Below are 14,660 nucleotides of genomic sequence, written 5' to 3' on the forward strand. Positions count from 1 at the left end.
TTTCTGGAGCTTTCAAACATTTCCACATAGCTTTGCTATGTATTTCATTAAAACCTGAACAAATGCAGAATTAAAAACGATCTGCCAAGAGAAGACTTTCTGAAGATTCTCCTCCACACACACTACATTTATGAAATTAATGTAATTTCATAAAATGCTCAGGCAGGTATTAACTTTTTCCCTGCATCTAGTGCTGCCTCTAGAGGACTGTGAGCAAAATACAACATGTAAGAAGTACAGTAAAAGAATGGCATAAAAATCCCATGTTAAGTTAAACTCTCATTCTATCTCTCAGAATACTCCAAGCTGCAAGATAGACTGCAAGAGCTGCATAAATTAATTACTGTGACAGCTCAAAACCATCCCACAGCAGTATCTTTATTTACATTCTTTTTCTAAGAGACACTAAGACAGACTGTATCTTCCAAGTTAGTAAAATGACCAATTAGTCACTTCTAAATTTTAGAAAAATCTCAAGTTTAGTGCTGCATTGCGTAACACACAAAGACTAATACTCTAAAGACAGATTTTATCCAATTCTAAATTGTGTGCTTCTGTGCAACAAAGATGCGGAAACCTTTCCAGCTACCTTAACTAAGAAATAGCGATCCCAGAAGATTTTGCATGCTCTGCAGCTTAAGATCGCATCTTATTGTAAGTATGCGCCCCATTCTCTATCCGAAAGAAATAAATACAGTGACAGAAATACGCAGCACTATGGAAAAATTAGTCTGCATATTCAAAACTCAGTCTTCAAATACGTCAGTGGTTGCACACAGCCATGTCACTCCTGTATCAGCACCACACTTGGCGCATAACTGTACTTTGCGTTGACTCCAGGTAACACCTTTTTTCACACCATTTTTTAATTTGCTGTAAAGGAAGAAAAATGTCAAGAGAAGTGGGGGGGGGGGGGGGAAGTCTCCTCCTTCTGGACAATCATGCATCACTGACTGCCCAAGCTGCATTTATTGAAACATGAACCCTCCAGGGGGACAAGAAGGTGCAAATATTTTGTGCTGTTTGTGAAGCCTTTGCTATGAACACTCGGTGAGTGGCAAGCTGAAACCCTTTACAAGGAGTTCAGAATACTTGAACCTTCTAAGTCCGGGCATTCAATTTAGTGCTGTGGGCCACCTGCTCAGTCTGTGCTTGAGGGTGATTTCAGGAATAGGCAGCAAAAGCAAAAATGTATTTCCTTGCTTTAAACAAAGTATGTACAGTACATACTAAGTAACAATAATTACTATCAGGAAGAGCAATAGAGTAACTCATCTTATTAGCTCACTACATAGAAGAGCCAGGCAGGTCAGTATCAATCCGTCTAGTCCTGCGTAAATTTTCAGAGTGTAAGAGGTGGTTATGAATGATCAATTTAACTCAATAACCAGTACTCTGAGAGCTCAAATTTGAGCTGGAATTACAGTTTGGAATATTTCAAAACATCTTTCCCTTGGAGGATCTTTTGATATCTCTGCTCTACCACTTATAATAGGGTAGTGATAATCAAAGTAGGTGACACATGTACTTGAAAAACATCTCTTGAAGGTAAGAGAAGAAAAGTTAATATACGAGATTAAGTTGCATAAGAGCAAGACTACAGAAGAACAATAAATCTGACACTAGGAACTTCCATAACTTGATTTAAGCAAATTAAGTTTCAATCCTCTAGCAGCTGTTTTTAGGCCTTTCATTTTTGGGTTCTCATATATCACACATGCAAAATATTTTGGATTCTCCATTGGCTTTCACATCCATCCTTCTCTGTCCCTTCCAGCTCTCCTCCTTCCCACTACCACAGAAGTGCTGTATCACACAAGTCTCAGATAAGCAGCTCGGGCTATAAAACCAAGTTCCCCAAAGGAACATAAGCTTTGTTCTTATCTGCCAACCATAGCTATTACCAGAAGTTTTCTTCTATTTTATATCAAAATAACCACTGTGTCATATAAGAATGAATCAACACTACATTCCAAGAGCTGCTTAACAATGTTCTAACAGAGCCTATAAAACTATATAGCAAAGTTTTGCTTTAATATACTATATACACAAAATAATGTAAACAGTCAGAAGGCTTAATTACAACACAGTATTTTAATACATGAGAACAATTTAAAAATATTGATCTAATATTTACCACCCTGTATAAGTAACCTGCAGATTACTTATTTCATATCATCAATAGCAGGATGCAAAATTAAATTATACAATATAATTAACACTTGCAATTTTTCATTTTAAATTTAAATAGATGTAAAGACTGCCTCCATCAAAGAAGGCAGAAGCATTTCTGCTATAATTTAGATTCTTCATTTTTGGAAATTCTACGCAGGACTGTCTGTTACCAAGAATTCATGAGATTATTTGTGCAATGCTAATTTGCATTGGTGCTGCATTCAAACAAATTGGGTGGGGGGTGGGCAGGCAGAGAACTGAAGGGAAAAATAGAAGGAGGCACCTGTAATAGAAGTTTTGTAGCTAACCATAAATCATTCTTTTTGTACATTTGCGTCGAGCCTTTATATATACACCACAGAAGTGATAAAACAATTCTAAAGAAATCAAACTGCAATTTAAAGTAATTTCTACAGAGGGAGCCAACAACCCGAAGAACAGAATTAACAAAATGCATTCCAGATCAGCACAGAGTTCTTCCCAACCATCAATCTCTTTCATTACATTTACATGTTTTTCAGATATCCACAGCACATCGTCCCAATTCTTACTCCACAGAATTCCCAAGCATTTAATGAAAGTTTACTTAAAGTGCTTGATTACATGTCATAGAACGATCAGTGTCAACGTACAACAGAATTTATCTTTGCTTTGGGAGAAGGTGGCAACTTAAGAGACCAATCATTCTAAATTACTATTTATTCATTAAAAACAGTAGTTTAGAAGTTTCAATGTGTAGCAATTCTAAAACTATTAGATTTTGTAAAAATGAGTATAAACTCCACAGTAGACATTTTTATTGACATTTTCATACAAACCTCTACGCCAGGAAACAGGCCAGTATGATAGCTTGATCTAAAAAAAATGAGGAGGAAATCTAAAATAAAGTTGTGTAAAGATGAGAGGTGGTAAGCTTTTTCATAACGCTGGGCACCCTGTTATTGCCATAACAGTTCTCCACATTACTTCATTGCCAACCACATTTCATATTATATACTAATCCACTCAAATGTAATTACAAGTGAGGTTACATAATATAAAGTAACTCAACAGCTTTGACAGACGTCTGTGATAGGTTCATGCATCACCCCAACCATACAAATCATCTATGCTGTCAGCATACGTTGAGTAGACCGACAAAAGATTTAAAGCTTAGTATTTCTGATATTTTAGTATCTCTTCCCCCCAAAACAATTTTCTACCCTCTTTTTTAGGTATTGGGGGGAACAGGGTAGATAAAAAACAAAGGTATTTTAGAGAGACTACACACCAACAGGACACCACTTAAATGCCTCTATGCAAACGCACGTATCATGGGGAATAAACAAGAGGAGTTAGAGACGTGCGCACACCTGCAGGGCTACGACCTTATTGGCATCACGGAGACGTGGTGGCATGGCTCCTGGGACTGGAGTGTTGGGATGGAGGGATACAGGCTCTTTAGGAAAGACAGGCAGGGGAGACGAGGAGGGGGTGTCGCCCTCTATGTCAATGACCAGCTGGAGTGCGTGGAGCTCTGCCTGGGGATGGATGAGGAGCCGACTGAGAGCTTATGGGTCAGGATCAAAGGGAGGGCAGGGACAGGTGACATTACAGTGGGGGTCTGCTACAGGCCACCCAACCAGGAAGACCAAGCAGATGAGGCCCTCTATAGACAGACAGGAGCAGCCTGCCTCACATTCACAAGCCCTGGTCCTCATGGGGGACTTCAACCACCCCGACATCTGTTGGAGGGACAACACGGCAGGGCATAAGCAATCCGGGAGGTTCCTAGAAGGCGTTGATGATAACTTCCTTCTCCAAGTGATAGAGGAGCCAACGAGGAGAGGTGCTATGCTGGACCTTGTTCTCACCAACAAGGAGGGGCTGGTGGGAATGTGAAGCTCAAGGGCAGCCTGGGCTGCAGTGACCACGAAATGGTGGAGTTTCAAGATCCTTAGGGCACTGAGGAGGACGCACAGCAAGCTCACTACCCGGGACTTCAGGAGAGCAGACTTTGGCCTCTTCAGGGATCTGCTTGGCAGAGTGCCATGGGACAAAGCCCTGGAGGGAAGAGGGGCCCACGAAAGCTGGGTAATATTCAAGGATCACCTCCTCCAAGCTGAGGAGCGATGCATCCCAACAAAGAGGAAGTCAGGCAAAAATGCCAGGAGGCCTGCATGGATGAACAAGGAGCTTCTGGACAAACTCAACCACAAAAAGGAAGCCTACAGAAGGTGGAAGCAAGGACAGGTAACCTGGGAGGAATACAGAGAAATTGCCCGAGCAGCCAGGGATCAGGTTAGGAAAGCTAAAGCCCTGATAGAATTAAATCTGGCCAGGAACGTCAAGGGCAACAAGAAAAACTAATATAGCTACATCAGTGATAAAAGGAAGACTAGGGAAAATGTGGACACTCTACAGAACAAAACAGGAGACCTGGTTACCCGGGACACAGAGAAGGCAGAGGTACTCAATGACTTTTTTGCCTCAGTTTTCACTGGCAAGCACTCGAGCCTCACCACCCAAGCTGCAGAAGGCAAAGGCAGGGACTGGAAGAATGAAGAGCCGCCCACTGTGGGAGAACATGAGGTTCGAGACCATCTGAGGCAGCTGAAAGTGCACAAGTCCACAGGACCTGATGAGATCCATCCACGGGTCCTGAGGGAACTGGCGGATGAAGTTGCTAAGCCACTATCCATCATATTTGAGAAGTCGTGGCAGTCCGGGGAAGTTCCCACTGGCTGGAAAAGGGGAAACATTACCCCCATTTTTAAAAAGGGAAAAAAGGAAGACCCAGGGAACTACAGGCCAGTCAGTCTCACCTCTGTGCCTGGAAAGATCATGGAACACATCCTCCTGGAAGCTATGCTGAGGCACATGGAGGACAGGGAGGTGATTCGAGACAGCCAGCATGGCTTCACCAAGAGCAAGTCCTGCCTGACCAACCTAGTGGCCTTCTATGATGGAGCGACTACATCAGTGGACATGGGAAGGGCTACAGATGTCGTCTATCTGGACCTCTGTAAGGCCTCTGACACGGTCCCCCACAACATCCTTCTCTCTAAACTGGAGAGGTATGGATTTGATGGGTGGACTGTCCGGTGGGTGAGGAATTGGTTAGATGGTCGCATCCAGAGGGTAGTGGTCAACGGCTCAATGTCCAGATGGAGGTTGGTGACGAGTGGCGTCCCGCAGGGGTCCGTATTGGGACCGGTACTGTTTACCATCTTCATCAAGGACATAGACAGTGGGATCGAGTGCACCCTCAGCAAGTTTGCAGATGACACCAAGCTGAGTGGTGTAGTCGACACGCCAGAGGGACGGGATGCCATCCAGAGGGACCTGGACAAGCTCGAGAAGTGGGCCCCCGTGTGAACCTCATGAGGTTCAACAAGGCCAAGTGCAGGGTCCTGCACCTGGGTTGGGGCAGCCCCCAGTATCAATACAGGCTGGGGGATGAAGGGATGGAGAGCAGCCCTGCCGAGAAGGACTTGGGGGTACTGGTGGGTGAAAAGCTGGACATGAGCCAGCAATGTGCGCTCGCAGCCCCAAAGGCCAATCGTATCCTGGGCTGCATCCAAAGGAGCGTGGCCAGCAGGTCGACACTGGCAGGTGATTCTGCCCCTCTCCTCTGCTCTGGTGAGACCCCACCTGGAGGACTGCATCCAGCTCTGGAGCCCTCAGCATAAGAAAGACACGGACCTGTTGGAGCGGGTCCAGAAGAGGGCCAGGAAAACGATCAGGGGGATGGAACGCCTCTCCTCTGAAGAAAGGCTGAGAGAGTTGGGGTTGTTCAGCCTAGAGAAGAGAAGGCTTTGGGGAGACCTTCTTGCAGCCTATCAGTACTTAAAGGGGGCTTCTAAAAAAGATGGGGACAAACTTTTTAGCAGGGCCTGTTGCGACAGGACAAGGGGAAAAGAAATTTTTTACGCTGAGGGTGGTGAAACACTGGCCCAGGTTGCCCAGAGAGGTGGTGGATGTCCCATCCCTGGAAACATTCCAGGTCAGGTTGGACGGGGCTCTGAGCAACCTGATCTAGTTGAAGATGTCCCTGCCCACGGCAGGGGGGTTGGACTAGATGACTTTTAGAGGTCCCTTCCAACCCAAACTACTCTATGATTCTATGATACCGGATCCTAAAAGCAACATATACGGAAGGATTTTTGAAAGTGTTATTGAAGATAAGCTACACCCTTTAGTGGCACAAAATACTGTAGCTTGGTTGCTCCAAACAGCATTAGACAGACAGTTGCACCCCGTGACGTCCCCAGCATTCATGCCTCTCTCACTGCATGTTGAACCATCAATGAGGCATGGTTGCATAGTAAATGGGTTTGGGGTCGAGTCCCTTAGCTTTTGTACTTAAGTGTTGTGATAGTGATTTACACATGGTAACCCCCGCCAAATACAAGGAAACTCCACTACAACATTCCCATGAACAGGTTCAAAACCCTTTTGCATCCTCCAGCTTTCTAACACACCCAAACTACTAAACCCCTACTGTAAATTTCTCTACTCTTTCCCAAGCATCATACAGGCCCTCTGTAATCCTCAAACAGTCCTCCTATGTCTCCAAGATTCACCCTTCCAATACTCATATATATATATACACACACACACTCACTTATATGTGTCTTGGCTAAGCAAAACCAGAACACACACAAAAAACCCCAGATGTTACAGGTAATTCATAACTGCATCGGTCACCCAAATAGCTGTTCTCAAGCTTAAGAGTCTCTCTCTCCTCCCCTTGTTCAGTTTCACTATGAAAAAGTATTCATATAGCAAGTATGCAGCTAAGAATGAAATACCCAGATAAATTCCTCTCAGCAAACCTGCAGCAGAGCAACACATCTGCCCTCCCTTCTGACTGCCACACATCAAACTGCTGACTGAAGAGAAAAGAAACTTATATTTATCTTCTTCCTCTTTCTCACTTCATGGCCTTTATCTCTGTAAAAAAGATACATTATGAAAGCAGAGGAGGCTGTGGGGCACAAAATAGCTACCACATTTCCTACTTTTTCCGTCAACTAACTTCCAAAACAATGAAGTGTTCGGTCATGGCCAAAACTGCTTAAATAAAACAGTTTATAAAGTTGTATAACCAGCAGTCAAAGCTGTATTGAAACAAGTGTCCTGAAGCATAGTTTACAGACTCAGTGGTACCACTAAATTCCAAACAATGCTTTTAAGACTCACAATGAATATATTTTAGTCACCTATTCATACAAGCTAGTCAAGCTACACCAAGATTTTGCTACAGTCCATATTTCAGTAAAAGAGAGTATTACTAAAAAAAAACCCAACACCTCTGCGACCACTACTCTACGCAGTGAAAATGGACTCTGTATTGGACATCAGGTAAACAAATTAAGTGTTTCTACTTTAATATCAAGACAGCTTAGATCACACCCCATCACTTGCTGCAGCTAGCTTAAATTTATTCTCCTCAAAAACTTTTGATGTGGAACCATAGTTAAAAAAAAACCAGCCTAGGCAACAACACGCGCACGGAAGTCTATAGACACACAACTCTATACTTGGTTAATATGACCTTCCATTAAAGTAATTCAGCCCAATTCTGAGAATTAAAAATAGGAGCAATTCTTGTAAAAGGACTATACAAATGGTCAGGAGAATTATTTCTGTTTTTCTTGGAGTTTATATTTATTTATTGTTCTCAGCATATGCATATGCAAAACATATGCAACATTAAGGTCTCCACAACCTTATTATGTCCAAATTTCCCCAGCAGTCTTGCAGGATGGAATTCTTTTTTCCCTCTCCTCAAAGTTACAGGGAATTAGTTGGGTTGGGGGAGGTGGGAAAACATCTCCAGGACATCTCTTCAGCCACAAATGCATGGTTACCTTGTAAAACACCTGTGCAAACTGAAGATAATACTGTTCCCCCATCTTTGTTATTCTCGCTGCAGAATAACAAACTCGCCAGTGAAAATAAAGACGATTGCTCATCTGATTGACTACAACATTGGCATGCTTGGCTTGATCATCAGTTAAGATGGTTTGAACTAATCTGCTAATTTTACACGGAAGCAGGCTAAGGAGCCTCCACCCATTCCACTCCCTGGCTGAGCTGCAGGACAGTCACCTCCACTTTGTGTGCATTCAGGAGTTGATTGGGGCAGGGGGGGTAGATATTTCCAGCTGAATTCTGAAAAGAATGTATATATGCATTAACTTACAACTCCAGTGCTAACAAATTCCTTTAAGATAAAAAAAAGTATACACTAATGAAAAGACACAATTTTAAAAAGGCTGCTGCAGTCCAAGTGAATTGGAAGCAGGGGGGGGAAGGAAAAAAAAAAAAGTGATCTTTCATACCTTAGCTCTTAAAATAGAAGTTAAGTATGATGCCATGCCTGTAAACCAACTCCAGCCTGTCTTAGTGGCTTTACTGATCTCTCTAGATAACTAAGATTCAAGGACAACAGGATCAAGCCAAGTCAGGGTGTAGCTGGCCCAATTACCTTTGGAGATAAGGCATTCATCACTGAATAAAATTTACATTTTTTATGAAGAACAGCTACACAGACGTGATCTCTAAGAAACTGAAGGACATCCGACAGTCAGAAAAATCATCATGGTACTATTAGATGAAGAATGCGAAAAGAAGTCTTCTTTACTAGGTAAGTCAATATAAAAGCTGCTGACATTTCAAAGACTGGAAGATAAAGTATTTTAAGCAGGGGGATTTTGGCACTGAACAGGATACATAGAGTCTAACTTTGTATTTGACTTAAAAACATTAAGACAGGTTCAGGAGAACACGTTAGTTATAAGGGCACTGAACCTAAGGATAAGTTTATAACCAAATCAGCGACCACCCTCGTCAATGCAAGTTGTCTTGCATCATTCCCTAGAACTGGCATTTCTTTTAAAGATGAAAGCCTATCTAAATATCAGAAAACTATAGTTAAGTATCTAACAACTCATCTGTAAGTTAAATCAGAGAATTTAGCTTGAAGGACTGAAAGTGCTCTGAGGTTCAACACTGTTTAATCTGTTCTGTGCCTTACAGTTAACGTGGTCTGAGAAGAGCAGCACACAGCATATTAGAAGAGTTCCAAAGGTCTGTCCTGAAACAACATGACACTGACCTACGAGAGTTTTTCCCCGGTCAAGTATCCAGCGACATTCAAGATGCCAAGGTCAATGGCAAAAGCATGTTCAAACTCTTTCATTATAACCAACAGCATATAAAACATCTCAGGAGCTACTGTAGTGATAACAATGAAAAACCAAAGAAAGGTTTCTGTTTGAGCTGATTCATGTAAAACTTTAGTTTTACTGAATTTCCTTTATTTAATTAAAGTTCAACCCTCCATTTAATAAGTGACTATGCTCTAAGTATATCAGTAACTAATATGCAATTAAGTAAGATGCAACATACTTAAAATAAAAAGCTCAAAGAGGATTTCAGTATGTTTAAACTACTTCAGATGAAATACCTCACATCAAAAGGTTCAGTTCAATCAATATCTATTGTGCAAATAAAGCTTGTGTACACAGTACAGCTTGTACTGTCCAAAATACAGACCTGTGTCATTTAACTTGTGTTTACCCCTCAACATGCTAGTACTTCTAACACTTCTAACTTATATCTTTTAAAATGGTCTAACACATTTAATGGGTTAATCATAATTATGCTGTCCACAAGTTCTCTGTCATTAGAGAGTGCTCTACATAAAACCCATCTTATCTACCGATCAAAGGCAACTGCTGTTGCCTGTCTTTTGCCTGGAGCTCAAGCACTTTTAATGTCACAGGTACATTACCATGATGTATAAGTGTAAGTTAAATGCCTTTTTCCATCCTCTGAAAGAACACAGAAATTTTATTTGGCTAGTAATTCAATCACTAAGGCTTTTAGCAAATAATTCTTCTTCCAAAGGAATTAAATCTTTGTTACCAGAATACATTTTTACTGTTTGAAATCTATGACCTTACTGAGAAATATTCAATCTTTTAACATGGAAAAGCCTGACAGCTATAGATATTAATTCATCTGAAACAGTTACCTCATCTTACACATGGATAAACTGCTTAAGTCTTTTGGGGTACTATGAAATAATGCAAAATAATGCTAGTGTAATAATGGAAACAGACAATTATGTGCAAGAGCTGAAAGTTTAAAATAGAAAAAGAACACCTTTTTTTTTTTTCCATATCTAAGCATGCAGATTCACACTAAAGGGACCAAATTTCCCACTATGTCTATCCTGAAAGGAAGAAATGCGAAAGTAAACCTAAAAATCTGTATCTTATTTGGAAATACAACTTTTACATAAATATTCCACTAGTCATCATCGAGAAGACACTGAATAAAATTATGGAAGGGCTGACAAGTGAAGCATTTTCTACAGTCTTTCATACCAACTAACTATCTTCAAAAAAAAAAAGCAGTTACATAATACAGATTTGAGGGATGGCAAAGAGGACATTCGCGTAGAACATTTTTCAGGCAACTCATGGAGAACAGTGAGTGAATGAGGCAAGAAGAAAACTGGAGTTCATGCACTGAGTATAGCTCTTCAGCCAGTGGTATTAATGTGTAGGAATTAAAACAACAGTAATAAAAGAGGCAACTACTTCACGTAATGAAGAGATTTAACAACAAGAAAATTTTTAAACTAAATTCTGAAATAAAAAGTATTATAGTATTGCTTTCATGTAACCTGAATGCTTACACATATAAGTGAGCAGGAATGTTCCAATTGTGCCATCTTTTATTTAGTAAGTACTTTTCTCCCATTTAATATAGTAACTCTTGATTGAACTAATCAGTCATCACAGAAAGCATACCAAGCTCTGATAAATCCCCTCCGCTTTCAAAACATATACAGTTCAAAAGTCAGTAACTTGGAGAACTTCAGTATCTGTTTTAAAAGCTATCATAACTGGGGGGGGGGCGGGGGGCGGAATTGAAGGTTTCAAAACCAGGCATACAAACTCAGAATCCCCCTCCCCCATATCTGGATAATATGCAGACAATACCTACCTCTTTACTTTGCATTTTCCAAATGTATATACACATGCTTATGCACAGTACCCAGTATTTGCTTTCAACTCAAATGTAGAGCTTTTGTATTTTAGTACATAGTGTGCCAAAATAACAAATAAAGGTTATTTTGCCTGAACATGAAAGACTATCTAAAATCAGAATAAATGTGAACTTCAAGCTTCTTTGGTTTGGGCACATCTTTAATGAAGGAGCAAAATAATTGAAGATGCTATTATTGCAATGTTTGATTAAGCTTCATATGGCTACTTCTCCTGCAAGACAAGAGTGATCCATTCAACAATGCATCATATTTTTTCCCCAGGAACAAGAGTTTTTAGGCTATAAAATCATATTAGCCAAAACAGGCAAAATTTCAATACAACTGAAAGGGCAGTTGGTGATGCTTAGCTACATTCCACATCACAGCCCAACTGTGTTGATGAGAATTTGCAAAGGTGGGAACAGCCACGATATCACACAAGTAGGCAAATTAAAATAATGAGTCAACCCTGAACCGGGGGTGGGGGTGGGGTGGGCAGGGCGGAATCTTCCTTTTCATTTCTGCCAGATACGAACAAACATTTCACTTACACACAGCCATAATGCAGGCTGGCAGTAGCTGTTAGTGTAACCACTGTCATACATAAGACATCAACTAGGATGAACACCAAGACATTTAAATTGCATGTGTACCAACTGCAGTTAAGAAAAGAATATTTAAGACAAATTAATGAAAAAAATTTTTAAAAATCTTTTTTTGAAACAGTTTTCAGACAAGTTGTGTAATTTACAGTAGGCAATACTGAAGAGCAAAAGCTATTTAGGAAAACACAAAATTTTTGCTTCAGGTCTTTAATAATAAGATATGTATGTACATAGAAAAGTAAATATATATAACATGCATGTATATCACCATAAAAGAGCTTACAGTTCTTTGTGCTTCTCCTCTGCCAAAATTTGGTCATTTGGCTTCAGCCCATACCTTGGGAAAAAAAAAAAAACACAAAGCAGTTACTCCTTTGAGAATATAGCCATAAAATGTAGTTTTATAGTTTCAAACTGGCAAATTATTAAACTATGTAATATTTGTTGATTCGGGTACCTCAAGTATTGCAAAGACAGCAGCAAAGTTCTCTAAAAAATTTGTTACATGTTTATTAAAGTAAACTTAACATCACACAAAACTTTTGCTTTATACCACAACTTCAAATTATATCAGATACTTTGGCTTGCTATATATCCAAAATCATTGCACTTCATAGCATAAACTGTACACTGATCTTATAATTTGGATCTGACAAAACATGACAGTGAGGAATACAGACAATGCGAACACTAAAACTGGCTGTAGTGTTTGACCCCGTACCAAATAAAACTATTATAATCAATACCAAAAACATTCTATAGAAAAAAAAATATACTTTAACAACAGACTATTTAGGAAAATTTCTGCAGTCCATACAGGCAACCTCTGATGAAAGAGAGAGCTTGAGAGAAAGAAACTTTCTTTGCTAGCTTACCTAATAGGCAATTTAACAGAATAGGTTGCCTACACTGTGTGAACCAGAGGGAAAAAGGAACCCAGTCTCCCGCAGCACAGGCTACTACTAGTAATGCTGCAGGCTGCACTGTCACTCACTTTGGAAAACCTTTAAGAAGTGACCTCACTTTTGTTGTGCCTCGGAGCAAAATCTTTTGCCATCTCAAAATACTCCACCAATTTAACTGCTATGGTTTTCTGTGGGGTTTAGTTTTTTTGGGTTTGGGGTTTTTTTTGGTTGGTTGGTTTGTAAGACATTTATACATAATGTAAGCAGCTAAAAGTCAAGTGTCCATTTGATAATTCTGCAAACAGCTAACTGCTCACACTGCAGAAGGTTCCCACTGTCCCTTTGCCCTCTGTTTTTGTTCCTTACTCCAGTCAACTGCAGAACCATAAATTACTCCTCCTGAGGAAAGATTCTGGTCACCAGCCAGCTACAACCAAGCTATCTTACAAATTGATTTTTGTGTCAAATAAACAGATAAAGTGTATGTTCTCTATTCCTTATAGCATTTTCTGATGATACTCTCTGAAACTTGTTTTTTTTCAGGATCCATTTAAAACGCAAGCATCAACCCCGGACACATTCTCAAGCTCACTAATGCTGCATTCAAACATACAAGACACCGACTGACTGACCCATTTTTCTTGTTTACATATGCAGAGACTGCCTTAGGTTATTTGCCATAGTATCACACTGACTTGCATCCATTTATCCACTTTGTTGCTAAATCCTTCATGGAGTCACTTCTAATCAGGACACAGTGGGGTCCATCCACATTCTCCTTCTAAATGCAGGGCTTGCATTTGACTCTTACAGCAAGCAGACTATACTGTAACACACTGCTGAATAACAGATTCAGGTCACTCGGTTTAATTGCCAAGTCTTCTTTATAGTTTCCCATCCTGTCAGTCCATAAGCCATAAATTTTAACTGTTGTGATCTTACATTTACTGCCAAATCAATGTTTTCTGTAGTGAACAGTATCAGGCTCTTTCTTTAATGAAAAAGGGTCGAGCCCAATACCAGTCTCTTCATAATACTGCTACACCTCCCCGATATCTCCATTTGTCATGTCTTAATAAGCATTTTATTGATAGCAAATACTTACATATCAGAGAAAAAGCAAAGAGCTACCAGGAAATTCTAAAAGGAACATCTTTCAGAAGTCAAAGGACATTAACTCTTCTTACGCAACTTGCAATCTTACTTAAAATGAAATCAGGTCATTTGCTAAAAGGATTTGCCTGTCGTAGACAGATATACCCTTGGCTAATATGCAATCCATTTTGTGAGTGGAGATCATTTTGCCCATTAAAAATATATATCCGCATAAAGTCACAACCATTCTTCTCTAAAAATAACACTGCATGCTTTTCCTCTGACCAGAAATCAGACTACTTCAGCTAGAACTGAATACAGTTTTATCTGCTGAGGATATAGTAATAATACCTATACTCAAGCTTTTTAAAGCTTCCAGATTCCTTGGTCCTTCACTTTTTTTTTTTTTAAACCACCATTTAACCCCCACAGTTATTTAGAGGAAAAACCCCAAATAATACCCTTCACTACTTACTCAGACTAGTAAGTCAGCTACAACAGAAACTGTGTAACATAATGGGAACGCTGTTTAACAGATGTGTGATTTTTGCCTCGGGTATGTTACTGACATACCAGAGGGGTGCAGGAGGGACACAGTTGCTACCCCTGAGGTTTGCAGAATGGTTCCCTTGGTGAACCTTAGCTTACCTAATCTTTTTCACCACCACCCCCTTCCTTCACCATGGAAATGACATTTTTCAAATATTCTTCCTTGACCCCTAAAGATATTGCTTTGATAGCAACTTGTCAAAAAAAATTTTCCACAAAGGGACATGCTTGTAGAGTTCAAACTTTTATTAGTTCTTTATGCATTAAGACAGGATGCATATT

The 14,660-nt window shown here is 40.2% G+C and overlaps 1 protein-coding gene across 3 annotated transcripts in view; it reads right to left on the reverse strand.

Annotated features, from left to right (window-relative positions):
• ADK (adenosine kinase) overlaps positions 1 to 14,660 on the reverse strand; it is a 306,651-nt gene that overhangs the window by 256,284 nt on the left and 35,707 nt on the right. For all 3 annotated transcript variants that reach the window (XM_076338471.1, XM_076338469.1, XM_076338470.1), the window contains exon 3: positions 12,113 to 12,166. In XM_076338471.1, the coding sequence (XP_076194586.1) occupies positions 12,113 to 12,166 (54 nt within the window). The remainder of the gene's footprint in view (positions 1 to 12,112; positions 12,167 to 14,660) is intronic.

Source organism: Aptenodytes patagonicus, chromosome 5, assembly GCF_965638725.1.
Source record: "Aptenodytes patagonicus chromosome 5, bAptPat1.pri.cur, whole genome shotgun sequence".
In the NCBI taxonomy this organism is placed as follows: Eukaryota; Metazoa; Chordata; class Aves; order Sphenisciformes; family Spheniscidae; genus Aptenodytes; species Aptenodytes patagonicus.